At 42.5% G+C, this 17,339-nt stretch overlaps 1 protein-coding gene across 1 annotated transcript in view; it reads left to right on the forward strand.

Moving 5' to 3' along the window:
- PSMD1 (proteasome 26S subunit, non-ATPase 1) overlaps nucleotides 1–17,339 on the forward strand; it is a 398,075-nt gene continuing 380,736 nt past the window's right edge. The window contains exons 1-2 of the mRNA XM_078784439.1: nucleotides 1–200; nucleotides 17,172–17,215. Of these exons, the coding sequence (XP_078640565.1) occupies nucleotides 182–200; nucleotides 17,172–17,215 (63 nt within the window). The 5' untranslated portion in view covers nucleotides 1–181. The remainder of the gene's footprint in view (nucleotides 201–17,171; nucleotides 17,216–17,339) is intronic.

Consider the following 17,339-nt stretch of genomic DNA (forward strand, 5'->3'; position numbering starts at 1 on the left):
ACCTACGGGGTCCTTCGCGGTCCTTCAGAGGCCTGGGCATTTAGTCCGATGAGTCGAACTTTGTGAGCTTGTTCCCATTGCAGTTAAGCTCTTTCTCCAGCTTCGCTTCTCGCATTGTTGGTGCTGTTCTGCCTTTCACGGAATCATTTCCTCTGGTTGCTCGACTCTTCCCGCCGGCGCCATGCTTCTCACGGCGGCAGGTGAGCGGTGTGGGTACACTTTATCGACACCGGGTGAAATATGCTCTACTTTAAAAAAAGTTATGAATCTAAACTAATGGTGGGTACTCTTGATTGCTGACATATCCTCCAGGAATGCAGCATTCCGGTCGATGTGGTCACTTCGCAATCCCATTTGGGTTCCGGTCACACCATCGGGACGACGCGGTGATTCAGCATTAATTATACGTGATCGAAGCTCGTGGAAGAGCCCACCCGGCATTTTGTGTATTTCTTCTGTGTTTTATGTGAACAGCAGGGGTGACGAGACTCGTCTGTGATGAAATGCAAGTCGATAAATGAAGGACTGGACCCCCGGGCCCCGACCGTATCTGTCATGCCTATCCGGGGGTGTGTTCAGTTTCCAAGCGGCTAGCTGTTGCTTGCCAAGCCGGCTGTTCCTTACCAACGGGTTTGACTGCAGTTCTTGCTTGAGTGCTTAAGCCGCTTGGCGAGCGCTCCGCAAGAAACTTAGTAATAGTAACTGAACACACCCCTGGTGCTTCCTCTTCCTGGTTGAATTGGTGACTTCCGAACAAGTTTTATTACTATTATTATTTTTTAGTTCTTTTAATGAAATTGAATTTCCAGCTTTGTACCTTTTCATCATTGCTGCTCTTTATAGTTACTTCTGCCACCAAAGGTGGATGGAGGTTATGTTTTCACCCCTCTCTGTTTGTCTGTCCGTTTGTTTGTGAACAACAACAACAACAACACAACATGCATTTTAAAAGGCCATTTTCCCTGCTAGAGCGGGGGTTAGCCTTGCGGTCCCCATGACAATCTTCTCCATTTTGCCCTATTTTCTGCATCTCTCCTTGTTAACCCCCTTGCCCGCATTTCTTCTTCCACCATCTTTAGCCAAGTCTTTCTCGGTCTTCCCCGTCTTCTACTTCCTTCTACATTCATTTCCATCACTCTTCTCAACCAGTCACTTTCATCCTTCCTCAACACATGACCAAACCATCTCAACCTGTTCCTCTTCACAGCATCAATCACAGGCTCTATTCCCATCATCTTTCGCAATTCATCATTTGTCTTCCTCTCTCTCAACGATACTCCGCACATCCGTCGAACCATTCGCATTTCCACCCTTTCCAACCTTCGTTGCTGCTCTACGTTCATTACCCATGTCTCGCTCCCATAAATCATAACACTTCTCACACATGCAGCATACACCTTTCCCTTCAGCTTCAACGACACTCCCCTCATCATCAGCACGCCACTCAATTCCCGAAACTTCTTCCATGCACATCTCACTCGAGCAACCGTTGCCGAGTCTGATCCACCTTCTCCATTCAGCATGTCTCCGAGGTAGCAAAATGTTTTCACACCTTCCAGCTTCACACCGTCTCCAAGATCCAACTCAACATTTCCTCCATCTGCAGCTCCCTCTGTGCACACATTACATTTGAATGTAGCTGCCACACTGGTTAATGACCCTCTCAGACCACGACATTTTTGATGAACCCACTCAGCGCACATTGTACACTGAATGGAGTTCACTCCGACACCCTTCCTACACACAGCACAGGGCCACTTCCCAGTTCTTTCCACCTCACCACATGCTTTACCACTTGCCATCACCTTCGTCTTTCCGATATTCACCTTCAGACCTTTTGTCTCCAGACATTCCTTCCACGTGTTCATCTTTTCCTTCAGTCCATCCATACTTTCCGCAATCGACACCAGATCATCTGCATACAACAACTCCCAGGGTAAACCCTCCTTTACATTCTGAGCCAGCACCTCCATCACAGCTACAAATAGTAGTGGACTTAGTACCGACCCCTGATGCACTCCCACCTTCACCTCAAACTCACCACTGTTCCCGTCCTTCGTCCTTACAGCTGTGCGCGCTCTTTTGTACATTGCCATCACTACTCTGATCAACCATTCCTCCACTCCTAACTTCCTCAATGCCCATGTCAATACTTTGCGTGGAACCCGATCGAATGCTTTCTCCAGATCAACAAACCCAAGAAACAACTTCTTCTTCTTCTCCATGTACTTATCCTGGAACTGCCTCACAATGAAAAGCGCGTCTGTCGTTCCTCTTCCTGGCATAAATCCAAACTGCATTTCGTCGATCTTCACTTTCTTCCTTATCCTCCTCTCCAACACCCTTTCCAATACCTTCATTCCATGCTCCAATAACTTTATCGCTCGGTACGAGCCACACTCCAGAGGGTCACCTTTCCCCTTGTATAGAGGGACGAGGGTACTCAGTTCCCAATTCACTGGAATACGGCCTTCTTTCACCACCAGATTACAGATCTCTGTCATTCTCTTCACACCCCAACTTCCTGCTGCCTTCAACATATCTCCCACAACTCCCGTCGACCCTCCCGCTTTTCTACCCTTCATTGCTTTTATCGCTTCCTCAACTTCCTTCTCAGTTATCTTCTCTGCCGGTCCTAAAACTGGGTTACTCTCTATGTTGCCATCCCATTCATTCTCTGTATTCAACAGCATTTCCATATATCTTTTCCATCTTCCTTTAATTCCATCTGGGTCGACAACGATTTGTCCCACTTCATCCTTCAAGCAGCTCACCCCCATCACATCACACCTCTCTTTCGCTATCTGCTTTGCAATCCTGAATACCGCTCTGTGACCCTCTTCCGAATCCAAGCGTTCTCCGAACATTTTCCTACATGCCTCCTGCGCCTTTGCTACCTCTTTCTTTGCAGCCTTCCTGGCTGCCTTATAACTTTCATGCTCTGCTGTTTCTGCTCCCGTACCCTTCGCCTTCTGCCACTCCTTGAACTTCTTCCTCTTCTCGTCAATCCTCTTTCCAACTTCATCATCCCACCACCATGTTTCCGAGTGCCTCGGTGGTCCTTTTGTCCATCCACATACCTCACCAACGGCTCCCAACAGACTAGCTTTCATTGACATCCAACCACTTTCAAGCTCAACCACATCATCCTCGACCCTACTCAGCCTCTCTTTTAATGCCTCCCTTACTGTCACCTCTTTCAACCTCCACACCTTCATTCTCGGTTGGTACTTCACCCGCCGAGCTCTCCTCGCACCTTTCACCCTTACGTCGCAGACAATCAAGTGGTGCTGTGAAACAGCCTCCTCCCCCGGGATCACCTTTGTGTCTCGCAGGTGCCCCCTATCTCGCCTACGCACCATCAGGTAGTCAACGGTTGTCGTCGACCCACCTGACGTGTATGTAACAAGCTTATTATCCTCTTTCTGGAACTGAGTATTACAAATCAACAAATCAGCTCCATCAGCAAACTCCAAAATCCTTTCACCTTCTCCATTTCTCACACCATATCCGTAACCCCCATGAACTCCGTCAAAACCATCCATACTCCTTCCCACATGTCCATTTAGGTCTCCTCCTACCACAACAACTTCCTCATCTTTCACGTTTTCCATCAGCTTCTCTATCGCACACCAGAACTTGTCCTTCTCTTCATCACTCCGACCAACCTGCGGAGCATATGACGTTATCATATGAGATGATGTTCACCAAGAGCTTTCCAATCATCATTTGGGTCATTCCATGTCAAATCATCAAAGAATCTGCCGTCATCTCTCAGATTTTTGTAAAACTTTGGGAACCAATTGGGACCCATGAAAAACAGCTAGAACTCAAATATTTTTGCTAACAGCCTCTTAATTAGTGAGATACAGGTTAACGAACTTTGGACTAATTAGCGCGATGTCGCGAATTCAAATGGCCATATCTCTAAAAGTATAACACCTAGAGAGCTGGTTTTGGTGTCATTTTAAAGGTATTTTCATGCCCTATAAATTTGTCTGGGCAACATTTTCCTACCTCCAATCACAAAAAAGTTATCACAAAATATAAACTTCAATCGTGAATCCAAAAAATATGTATCCTTCAAATTTCCTCAAATTCATCCCAGATGTACCTTATGATGTCAAGAAGCTTCCACATAAGTTTTGTGATGGGCACTCCAATAGTTTCTGAGATATGAGCAATAATGTACATGTACGTATGGCATATAGGTTCGAAAATCAGCATTTGTAATGTATTATACAATCATTCTAACCTAGCCATGACAGGGAACACAGGGAACAACCATCAATTGCTTTGAAGTATCATATACTTTCATTTTCAACTGGGCCTGAGGGGAATTCTCATCTGGGGAATTCCAACTGGGATTTCCCATGTGGGTAATTCGAGGTGATGCAACTTTCACAGTCTAAGATCCCCAGGGAAAGTCCAAGTTGGCTTAGTGTAATGCTTAGGCCTGCCACCAACAGAAATTGGCAGTTCACTTCTGAAGGAGCTGCAGAAAAATGACGACTGCCAAGGAAAAGTTCATCTTGAAGCAGAAATCCTGCTGCAATCCCTTTGGAGCTCATGAAAAACCAAAGTCGTCTGGCTTGAGAGCTGTTAGCCAAAAAGCCATAGCCGCTCATCCAAGCCTCAAACTGCAAAGTGCACAGAAAATCTGTACCCAGTGTCGTAAGAAACTGGCAAAAAGGCAACCAGGTGTGGTAGAGACTCAGAGTGAAATACCATTACCAGTGACCAGCAGCGCTATTAGCAGTAGTGAGGACAATGATGGTGGAGGTGAATCACCAATACCAGGCAGTTCAGGGGAGTTTGAATTTCATTCTCCTGAAATGGAACTGAATACACTGAATGAGTCTTTGGGATTGATTGGAGAATCACCTATTCCAAAAAAGAGACTTGCTGCAGATAAATATGTGAAATCCAAAACCAAGAAAATCGGTGACACTGTGAAGAAAAAATTGGAAATCGCGACAGGATTGCCATCTAACAAACTCCAGGATGCAGGACAGGAGATGATAGAACAACTCAAGCACAAGTTTGAATCAACGACCAAGAAAAGTGAACAAGTGCAGGTGCTGACTGTTCTGCCAAAAAGCTGGACAATTGCTGAGATCACAGAGGAGTTTGATGTGTCAAGCTACATGGCTAGGAAAGCAAAGGCATTGGTCAGAGAACAAGGAATTCTCACCATGCCTAACCCAAAGACGGGAAAAGCGATTTCAAAGGAAATTGAGGAAAAGGTCAGGGAATTCTACTTGTCAGAGACCATAAGCAGACAAATGCCTGGCATGAAAGACTTTGTTTCTGTTCTAGTCAATGGGAAAAAGCAACATATGCAAAAACATTTAGTGCTATGTAATCTGAAGGAAGCATATGAGCTTTTCAAGGAGGCCCATCCGAATGTAAAGATTGGATTTTCAAAATTTGCTGAACTCCGTCCAAGGCAGTGTGTTCTAGCAGGATCAAGTGGAACACACTCGGTCTGTGTTTGCACAACACATCAAAATGTAAAGCTCATGTTCACTGGAGCAAAACTGGATTCTGTGACCGGTGGTGAGTTTAAAGACTACAGTCACTGTCTTGCAGCTATTCAGTGCAACCCACCTCGCATTGAGTGTTTTTTTGGCAAGTGTTCAGAGTGTCCCGGAATGGCGGGTCTTCGAGATAAGCTTGAAACATATATGCAAGAGAACATGATCGACCAGGTGCAGTATAAACAGTGGACATCAACTGATCGGTCGAACCTTGAGACGAAAGTTCAGACAGTTGCTGACTTTCTGGATTCTTTCCAAAGCAGCCTTCAGAAACTGTTACCACACAGTTTCATTGCCAAACAGCAGTCGCGTTACCTACAGAATCTGAAGAATACACTTGAGCCTGGTGTGTTCCTGGTCATTGCAGACTTTGCGGAGAACTATAGTTTTGTAGTTCAGGATGCATCTCAGTCATTCCATTGGAACAACCTGCAGGCCACAATCCACCCGTTTGTGTGCTACTATCGGCAAAGCATGCAAGATAAAACTCCTCAACACATAAATTTTGCCATCATATCAGAATGCAACATTCATGATACCGTGGCAGTTCATCTGTTCCAAAAACTGTTCCTTCAATTCCTAACCACCAAATTTGGACAGCGCCCTAAAAAGGTTTGCTACTTCTCCGACGGATGTGCAGCCCAGTACAAGAATCGGAAGAACTTCAGCAATTTATGCCTCCATGAAGAGGATTTCGGTGTCCCAGCTGAATGGCACTTTTTTGCTACGTCGCATGGGAAGGGACCATCTGATGGAGTTGGCGGGACAATTAAGCGGTTAGCAGCTAAAGCCAGTCTCCAACGACCATATGATCAACAGATCATCACTCCTCGCCAACTTTTTGAATTTGCTGATTCAGAGATTGCAAATGTCAACTGCCAGTTTGCAACAGCAGAACAGTATGAACAAGAATCAAAACTACTCAAAGCAAGATTCGAAGAGACCCGCACAATCCCAGGTACACTAAAGCTACATTGCTTTGTTCCTGTGTCTAAGGAAAAAGTCACAGTTCGAGCCTTTTCGTTCTCAGCCGAAGAACGAAAGGAACATGTGAAACTTACACCTGGGATGATCGATCACAATGTCTCAGCCATAACTGGTTATGTTACAGTGGATTATGATGGTCACTGGTGGGTTGCATGTGTCATGGAACATACCCCAGAGAGGCATGAGGTGGATGTTAAGTTCCTCCATCCACATGGACCATCCCCATCATATACATTTCCGGAACCAGCAGACCCTCTCACTATTGACTACCAGGATGTGCTTACTACTGTTGAACCAACCACTGCAACTGGAAGGACATATTGTATTTCCAAGAAAGAAACAAGTGCTGCTGTTGCTGCATTGAAGAGGAAATTGAAAGCCTAAGTCAGGTTAGTGAACACTGTGTACTTGAACTCACTTATTGATTGTATAATACATTACAAATGCTGATTTTCGAACCTATATGCCATACGTACATGTACATTATTGCTCATATCTCAGAAACTATTGGAGTGCCCATCACAAAATTTATGTGGAAGCTTCTTGACATCATAAGGTACCTCTGGGATGAATTTGAGGAAATTTGAAGGATACATTTGTTGGGGATTCACAATTGAAGTTTATATTTTGTGATAACTTTTTGTGGTTGGAGGTAGGAAAATGTTGCCCAGACAAATTCATAGGGCATGAAAATACCTTTAAAATGACACCAAAACCAGCTCTCTAGGTGTTATACTTTTAGAGATATGGCCATTTGAATTTGCGACGTCGCGCTAATTAGTCCAAAGTTCGTTAGTCTGTATCTCACTAATTAAGAGGCTGTTAGCAAAAATATTTGAGTTCTTGCCGTTTTTCATGGGTCCCAATTGGTTCCCAAAGTTTTACAAAAATCTGAGAGATGACGGCAGATTCTTTGATGATTTGACATGGAATGACCCATTTTCACCATCATCAACCTATCACTCACTCTAGTCACACTCACCACACTGTCTACAAACTCCTCAGAAAACAGGACACCAACACCATTCACGCCCTCCAGGCACCCTTGCCACACAAACTTGTATTTCTGTCCCTGCCTACCCTTCACCATTCTCACACCACTTCCCTTCCATCTCGTCTCTTGCACACAACATATGTCCACTCTTCTTCTGACCAATACTTCCACCACTTCTCCTGATCTCCCTGTCATTGTCCCTACATTCCATGTCCCAAACCTCAGAAACCGATCTCCACTTCGGGCTGGGCTGTTTGTGAACAAGATATATCAAAAAGGTTGTGGACAGATTCAGACGAAATTTGGCAGAGATGTAGCATATGTCACAAGGACTAAATGATTAGATTTTGGTGAAGAAAATCGGATTCGGATCCCGCTACTAGAATTATTGTACACCGCACCTTTCCGATGCCATCTCCAGGCGCTGCATAACGTCATTGCTGGGCACCGAAGGGGGCTCGGCAGTGACGCACGCTGAAAGGGAGTACTCAGTTTTCACTCTGGATGTTTTCTTTCTTGTTGTACACCGCACCTTTCCTATGCCATCTCCAGGCGCTGCAAATCGTCATTGCTGGTCACCGAAGGGGGCTCGGCAGTGACGCACGCTGAAAGGGATTACTCAGTTTTCACTCTGGTTGTTTTCTTGTTTGTTGTACACCGCTCCTTTCCTATGCCATCTCCAGGCATTGCAAATCGTCATTGCTGGGCACCGAAGGGGGCTCGGCAGTGACGCACGCTGAAAGGGAGTACTCAGTTTTCACTCTGGTTGTTTGTTTTCTTCTTTTCTTGGTTGTCCAGGCGATATCTCAGCCATCCTTTGAGCTAGGAAGCTGAAATTTCGGCACAATAGTGAGCAAGTCCTTTGTGAAAAACTGTATTTTTTGTTTTTTGATTAATCAATTAATTGAGGAGTTATTTAATTATTAACGATTAATTAAGTACTTATTTAATTAATCAAATTTCCTTTCTCTTCTGACCACTAACTCAGGCACCTTTTGAGTTAGGAAGCTGATATTTGGACATGCCAATGACCAGGTGATTTGACTGCAAAGGCTATTTTTGATTTATTAATTAATCAATTAATCAATGAATTATTTAATTATTCGTTTAATGACTACTTTTTTTTTTTTTTAAAGTTACAGATTCTGATGAAATGGTGGTGGTTTATGTGTTCTATGACCGAATTGATTAATAATTTAATTTTTTAATGATTATTATTTATTTATTTTCATTAATTAATCATTTATTTATTTTCTTTCTCATTTGGCCAATATCTCAGGCACCTTTTGAGCTGGGAGGCTAATATTTGGACATGACAGTGACCAAGTGATGTGGCTATCAAGGATATTTTTGATTTATTGATTAATCATTTAATCAATTAATTATTTATTGATTAATCGATTAATTATTTATTGATTAATCAATTAATAATTTAATTTTTTATTAATGACTTATTTAATTAAATTTCTAAAAGATACATCTTCAGATGAAGGACTAGTGGTTTAGTTATGCTATTAGCTAATTGATTAAGAAAATATTTTGTGATAATCTTTTATTGATTTTAATTATATGATTAATCAATCAATTAGTGTACACCTCTCCCTCCCAATGCAGCCTCTGTGAGGTGCACTGCGGTATTGCCGGGCGCCGGAGGCGCCCCGGCAATGCCGCGCTGTAGGATATTTAATTATTTGGCATGGGGGCGGTGTACTTTGAATGTATCTGTACTTGTTTGTTTGTTTTCTTGCTTTCTTGTTTGTCCGGGCTATATCTCAGCCATCCTTTGAGCTAGGAAGCTGAAATTTCGGCACAATAGTGAGCAAGTCCTTTCTCAAAAACGGTATTTTTTGTTTTTTGAATAATCAATTAATTTAGGAGTTATTTAATTATTAGCGATTAATTAAGTATTTATTTAATTAATCAAATTTCCTTTCTCTTCTGACCATTAACTCAGGTACCTTTTGAGTTAGGCAGCTGATATTTGGACATGCCAATGACCAGGTGATTTGGCTGCAAAGGCTATTTTTGATTTATTAATTAAGCAATTAATTGATTAATTATTTAATTATTCGATTTATGGCAAAAAAAATTTTTTTTTTTAAGGTTACAGATTCTGATGAAATGGTGGTGGTTTATGTGTTCTATGACTGAATTTATTAATAATTAAATTTTTTAATGATTATTATTTATTTATTTTCATTATTAATCATTTATTTTTGCCCAATTAAGGCTAACCCCCACTTTAGCAGGGAAAATGGCCTTTAAAATGCATGTTGTTGTTGTTGTATTCATCATTTATTTATTTTCTTTCTCATTTGGCCAATATCTCAGGAACCTTTTGAGCTAGGAAACTAATATTTGGACATGACAGTGACCAAGTGATGTGGCTATCAAGGATTTTTTGATTTATTGATTAATCATTTAATCGATTAATTATTTATTGATTAATCAATTAATGATTACATTTTTTATTAATGACTTATTTTTAAATTTCTAAAAGATACATCTTCGGATGAAGCGCGAGTTGTTTAGTTATGCTATTAGCCAATTGATTCAGAAAATATTTTATGATAATCTTTTATTGATTTTAATTATGCAATTGATCAATCAATCAATTATTGTACACCTCTCCCTCCCAGTGCACTCTCTATGAGCTGCACTGCGGTATTGGCGGGCGCCGGTGCCGCGCTTTCGGTTATTTAATTATTTGGCATGGGGGCGGTGTACTTTGAATGTGTCTTTACTTGTTTAAGTGATTCTTCGCCATTGTCGACTCGACGGATTTCTGAGAAATGTGAATGTTATGTGCATTTTTGGGTAAAAGTTGGGAACCTCACTTTTTAACATAATTATAATAATTCCATTAATCTCTGTGTGTATGTGTGTATGTGTGTATGTGTGTTTGTATGTTTGTCTGTGACCGCTGTTTCTCGACAACCACGGGTCCGATATACTTTAAACTTGCCAGGTATATTGCTGGGGACCCGAGGATGTGCCTTTTCAAGGTTTGAAATTAATCGGACAAGTACTTACCGAGCTATGGCGATTTAGCCGTTCGCCGTTCGCTTTGGCGTTGCGAATGGACCAAACCATTGCATGTAAATAGAGGGGGGGGTTCTGTGGTTGTTGCGAATGGACCAAACCATTCATGTAAATAGAGGGGGGGGGGGGTTCTGTGGTCGTTACTGCCACGTGGTTTCAAAGTTTTTTTTTGTTGTTGTTGTTTGCACGCATGTTTTTTTGCACCCACGTCCGGGCACGCCCTAGGATGTTTACACACACACACCCCTACACAAATTTTTTTTTTTTTGGCAAGGAACGGGCACCCACGTACGGGCACGTCCTAGCTTATATATAGTACGGGCATGCCCTAGTAATTATAATTAGGGTATGCTGAATTCGATTAACCAGGTTCCCAAGCCCAATTTTGAGCTTTTGACCTTCTAATTAGCATAAACAAAATGGCCGCCAAATTGCCGTTTTTGGATAATTTATTTGAACAAGCATTTATATATCATGTATATACATGCAGCTCTTTTACTTTAACTTTACAACTTATACCCCAAAATGCACCTAGAAGCTTATACATGGCCTTTTTCATAAATCCATCTAGTCTATATTATGGTTGGCGACATATTGAAAGAGACATTCCAACTGATATTGAAATTGGACACTATAAAATGGGATATGGTTTTAATAAGACAATGTTTCATACAACAATTTATTCTAAAATTAAGTATACATTGCCATGAAGCACAAACATTCAGGAATGTCACACATGTTGTTTTGCCAATCGACATCAAATTCATGCAAGGGGTCTGATCATCACTCTGTTGCTGACAGGCACACATTGATGTGCACCTCAACTCTGAATAGTGACATTTGCAGTGTCGAGTCTTGCATTGCTTCTGGCATGCACAACAAATCATCTTGAGGCAACTTTCTGGGATTGGCCTCGGTGACATCAGAATAGGCTCTACTCCTGAATCACCATGTTTCCATCCCATTTCCACAGGTGCAGGGATGTCAGGTATGGAACAATGAGCATTTCTCCATACCATGGCTTGATAGTGTACTCGCATCAAATGGAAATGAAGAACATCACTTGTTGGTGACATTGCTTCTGGTTTACCAGTCTTGGAGAACAACATATGTCGTGCTGAATCAACAGAGGTTGTTCTGTGCACATTATATATTCTGCAGACGAACGCTTCTGCAGATTTGATTGTCTCCTCTGTGAGTTCACCAATGCCCAAGGTCTTCAGCATTTTATTCAAAACTCGAAAAACCCCCTCAAAATTCGGCCTGGGAACCGGGTTAATCGAATTCAGCATACCCTAATTATGTTAAAAAGTGAGGTTCCCAACGTTTACCCAAAAATGCACCAAGAAGCTTATACATGGCCTTTTTCCATAAATCCGTCTCGTATATTGGGAGATTGGGCCAAAAACGATACATAGCAGGATATCTGAAAAAGTTGCAGATTGATTTGGACGAGACTTGGTGGAGAGTTTGTGTGTGTGAGACGAGGACTAATCGATTTGATTTCGGTGAAGATATGAATATGAATATGGATATGAGATTTATTTAATTTTTTAAGTGATTCTTCACGAGTGATAGGGCTAAAACCAACATAGAGCAGGATGTCTCAAAAGGTTATGGACAGATATGGACGAAACTTGGTGGAGAGTTTTTGTGTGTGACAAGGATGAATCGATTCGATTTTGGTGAAGATCTGAATATGGATTTGGATATGAGAATTATTTAAATTTTTAAGTGATTCTTCACCATTGAGAGATATGGCCAAAAACGATAAATAGCAGGATATCTCAAAAAGTTATGGATGGATTTGGATGAAACTTGGTGGAGAGGTTGTGTGCGTGACGAGGACGAATTGATTCAATTTTGGTGAAGATTCGGATCCGGCTTGTAGAATTTTTAAAGTGATTCTTCACCATTGGGGGACGATACAAAGCAGGATATCTCAAAAAGTTGTGGACGGATGATTTTGATTAAATGTGATTCTGTATTGTGATTTTCTGATCGACTCTGAGATACAAAACGTAAACTGTTCACCTGGCGGAGGTATGCTCTCTACTGAGTGCCGTTCTAGTTTAGTTTATCTTCATCCTCAATGGATTCAGACTGTACAACTGTATTTGTTGTGATTATTAATTATATATTCGTTTACATCGGGGACCCATCGGGTTTTATTTTGGATTGGGATGGGGAGCAGAGTTGGGTGAAAAGGGGGAAGAGGGTTTGAGTAGAGTCCCTATATACTGAGAGCAGCGACAACTTGCAATTGGAAGCCATATTGTTTCCATCGGGCCCGGAGCACCGAACCTGGGGCCATTGTGCGTGAAGTGTAATGTGTCCGTTTTTTAATCAAACTGTCTCTCTGCACCCAAATGGGATATTATATTACTTAATGATTTATTTTAGTTCTTCCAATGAGTCTAAATCGGTCTAAAAGGACCGGCAGAGAAGATAACCGAGAAGGAAGTTGAGGAAGCGATAAAAGCAATGAAGAGTAGAAAAGCGGGTGGGCCGACGGGAGTTGTGAGAGATATGCTGAAGGCAGCGGGAAATTGGGGTGTGAAGAGAATGACAGAGAACTGCAATCTGGTGGTGAAAGAAGGCCGCATTCCAGTGGATTGGGAACTGAGTACCCTCGTCCCTCTATACAAGTGGAAAGGTGACCCTCTGGACTGTGGCTCGTATCGAGCGATAAAGTTATTGGAGCATGGAATGAAGGTATTGGAAAGGGTGTTGGAGAGGAGGATAAGGAAGAAAGTGAAGATCAACGAAATGCAGTTTGGATTTATGCCAGGAAGAGGAAGGACAGACGCGCTTTTTATTGTGAGGCAGTTGCAGGAGAAGTACATGGAGAAGAGGAAGAAGCTGTTTCTTGGGTTTGTTGATCTGGAGAAAGCATTCGATAGGGTTCCACGTGAAGCAGTGACATGGGCATTGAGGAAGTTAGGAGTGGAGGAATGGTTGATCAGAGTAGTGATGGCAATGTACAAAAGAGCGCGCACAGCTGTAAGGACTAAGGACAGGAACAGTGGTGAGTTTGAGGTGAAGGTGGGAGTGCATCAGGGGTCGGTACTAACTCCACTACTATTTGTAGCTGTGATGGAGGTGCTGGCTCGGAACATAAAGAAGGGTTTACCGAGGGAGTTGTTGTGTGCAGATGATCTGGTGTTGATTGCAGAAAATATGGATCGACTGAAGGAGAAGATGAACAAGTGGAAGGAATGTATGGAGACGAAAGGTCTGAAGGTGAATATTGGAAAAACGAAGGTGATGTCAAGTGGTAAAGCATGTGGTGAGGTGGAAAGAACTGGGAAGTGGCTGTGTGCTGTGTGCAGGAAGGGTGTCAGAGTGAATTCCATTCAATGTACAATGTGCGCTGAGTGCGTTCATCAAAAATGTAGTGGTTTGAAAGGGTCATTAACCAGTGTGGCAGCTACATTCAAGTGTAAGGTGTGCAAAGAGGGAGCTGCAGATGGAGGAAATGTTGAGTTGGATCTTGGAGACGGCGTGAAGCTGGAAGGTGTGAAAACATTTTGTTACCGAGGAGACATGCTGAATGGAAAAGGTGGATCAGACTCGGCAACGGTTACTGGAGTGAGATGTGCATGGAAGAAGTTTCGGGAACTGAATGGCGTGCTGACGAGGAGGGGAGTGTCGAAGCTGAAGGGAAAGGTGTATGCTGCATGTGTGAGAAGTGTTATGATTTATGGGAGCGAGACATTGGTAATGAACGTAGAGCAGCAACGAAGGCTGGAAAGGGTGGAAATGCGAATGGTTCGGTGGATGTGCGGAGTATCGTTGAGAGAGAGGAAGACAAATGATGAATTGTGAAAGATGATAGGAATAGAGCCTGTGATGGATGCTGTGAAGAGAAACAGTTTGAGATGGTTTGGTCATGTGTTGAGGAAGGATGAAAGTGACTGGTTGAGAAGAGTGATGGAAATGAATGTAGAAGGAAGTAGAGGAAGTAGAGGACGGGGAAGACCGAGAAAGACTTGGCTAAAGATGGTCGAATAAGAAATGCAGGCAAGGGGGTTAACAAGGGGAGATGCAGAAAATAGGACAAAATGGAGAAGATTGTCATGGGGACCACAAGGCTAACCTCCGCTCTTGCAGGGAAAATGGCCTTAAAATGCCTGTTGTGTTGTTTGTTGTTCCAATGAGTCTAAATAAGCATACAATCAGACAGGATTGATTTAACCTCAAATCATGAATCAGAAACTGCAGCAATGTGAAGTGTAATGCGTGAGTGAAGGTTCACACTGATGACTGCCTAATTTTAGGTGTACAGGGCGAGTGAGTAGAAGAAACGCATATAGGTAGTGATAGGTTTGGTGAAATTTGAAAGAATCGGATGATAGAAGGAAAGTGAAAGAGATAAATGGAGGCACACCATGCACACGAGATATCCATTAAGAGAGTAGAGAATTAGCAAAGATACCAAATGTGAATGGAAAAAAATAGAGGAAATACCCCTGGGCACTCACCTGGTGGAATAAAGCAGTATACCACCCGACTAAAGGTATTTTAAACAGTATTTGAAACCAATTTCAATGGTTGCTAGAAGACAGGGCAGCATGTAGAATCATACAAACGTAATTATAGGACTTTAAACAAACAAACAAACAAAGGAATACATATTTTGGGGGGCAGAATACCTCAAACTTTGGTACAGCAGGTTGATTAAGGTCGTGGTCAGGTTTCATCCGAATTGCGTGTGTAGTTTCTGAGAAGAATACAAATGTTGGTATGTACTATGTATCCGGTGATTAATGAAACGTTGTGGTCAAGTTTCATCAGAATTGCATGTGCAGTTTCTGGGAAGAAAGCAAATACCTATTTGGGGGGGTCACACCTGAAACCACTTTGACCCCCGTACCCACCCAAAGGGGCAGAATGTTTAATGCTGTGAACAAACTTTGGTACATCATGGGTGATGAAGGTTGTGGTGAAGTTTCATCGAAATAGTGTGTGTAGTTTCAGAGGAAAAAGCAAATTCCTATTTTTGGAGGGGTGGGGGGGTCAAACCTGGATCCACTTTGACCCCTGGTAGACCCCCTTAAACCCTAATTTTTTAAGTGTTGTGAACAAAGTTTAGTCACAACACAACAAATATCATTTGTGCCAAATTTGAACGCAATCTCGTCAGCGGTTTCGGAGAAGAAGTTTCAAGTGTTTACAGACTGACAACGCGCCATCGCATAAGCTCTCCTGAATTTCGTTCCAGGTGTGATAAAAATGAAATGTGAAGTTAACTAAAATTCTCTATTTTGAGGATCCTCACATGCTGACTCAAAGATGGACACACAGGGGAATATAAAATAAAATAAAATGTCTCTTTTAGTGCTGGCACTTAGCTTTGGCCTCAAATGGCCCTTTCTGGGGGAATGTAGTGGCGATGGCGAGGTCCAATGCCTCCCACGCTGGAGTGCCCCAAAACCAAAATGGCGCCGGTCGACGACGGCGAGAGTGCACAGAGCCGCGAAGCGAGTTGTGAAGACGGCCCTTTCACTCTCAGTCCTCCCACGAACAGCACGGCCTTCTGTTCACCACGAGCCCAGCAGTCTCCAAAACCTCCTTTAATAGCCGCCATCGCAGCAAAGAGCTCCTCGCTGTCCAAAAGCTCACACGCAGGGTGAAAGCAACAAGCACACACAAAATGGCGAGTTTCTTCTCCGAGGAAAAAGACGAACAAGCCCCCTCCTCTTCTTCAACGGCATGGCCTGCTGGCTCTTTCCAAAACCGCGACAGTAGTGGCATTTAGTGGCTGTCTTCTAATGGTGCAGCATCCTGTCATTTAAAAAAGCATGATGATCTTTGCTCATTCACTGAACGATCGATCGATGGAAACAAAATGGCGCACATGACCAGAAACTTCCGGGATGCACCATGCCGCTACTCCTAGTATGTGTTGTGACTGTGTTGTGACTGTGTTGTCACTTGTGTGACTGTGACTCCATGGTTGAGTAGTGGTCATATTTATGAAAGGATAGTTGATTGTTATCAGAAAATATCCATGGAAAAATGGTTTTGTATAAGGAGTAGAGAAGACAAGTCTTTATAAAGGATGTTTTTGTTTCATTCTTATAAGAACTCGTTTTCAGAAGATGTATCCTTCCTATTGAGGTACAAACAAAAACAACTGGCATTTTAAGGCCATTTTCCCTGCTAGAGCGGGGGTTAGCCAAGTTTATCCGAGCAAGGTAATATTAGTTTATTCACAGTGATGGTGTGTAATTAAACTTTGGGTCGACCTTACAGCTAGTAGATCACAGGATGGATATCTGCATGTCATGCTGAATAGGAATGTGATTTGCACAGTGCCCACAGGAGTTTGAGGCAAACAAATGTGAACAATTTTGATTTGCCTGTTTCACATTCCTGTCTGACCTTGCCTCATGATGCTGGGGTTCCAGGCGCAAATCCCTTCTGTTGGTTCATTGATTCGTATATATATGCACAAGCTCTTTCATTAGCTTTGCATCATTGTTCAAACATTTTTTTTATTTAAGGAAAACCATTTGATTGAATAACCAGTTATATTGTCTAATTGCAAATGTTTGCTGTGATTGCCGAATCTAATGAATGGTATCTTGTTTCGTCCATTGCAGCTGGTGTGATCTCTCTGCTTGATGAAGAGGACCCCTTGCTTAAAGTTCGTATTGTGCACCTCATAATTAATTTGTAGTGTCGTCATTTGTAGTTAGCATTGCTGTTAGTTTATACGAATGCCGGGGGGGGGGGGGGGCGTTGTGCTTCCATTTTAACTATTGGTTTCA

Source organism: Myxine glutinosa, chromosome 9 (genome assembly GCF_964187855.1).
Source record: "Myxine glutinosa chromosome 9, kmMyxGlut1.1, whole genome shotgun sequence".
NCBI classification, from domain to species: Eukaryota; Metazoa; Chordata; class Myxini; order Myxiniformes; family Myxinidae; genus Myxine; species Myxine glutinosa.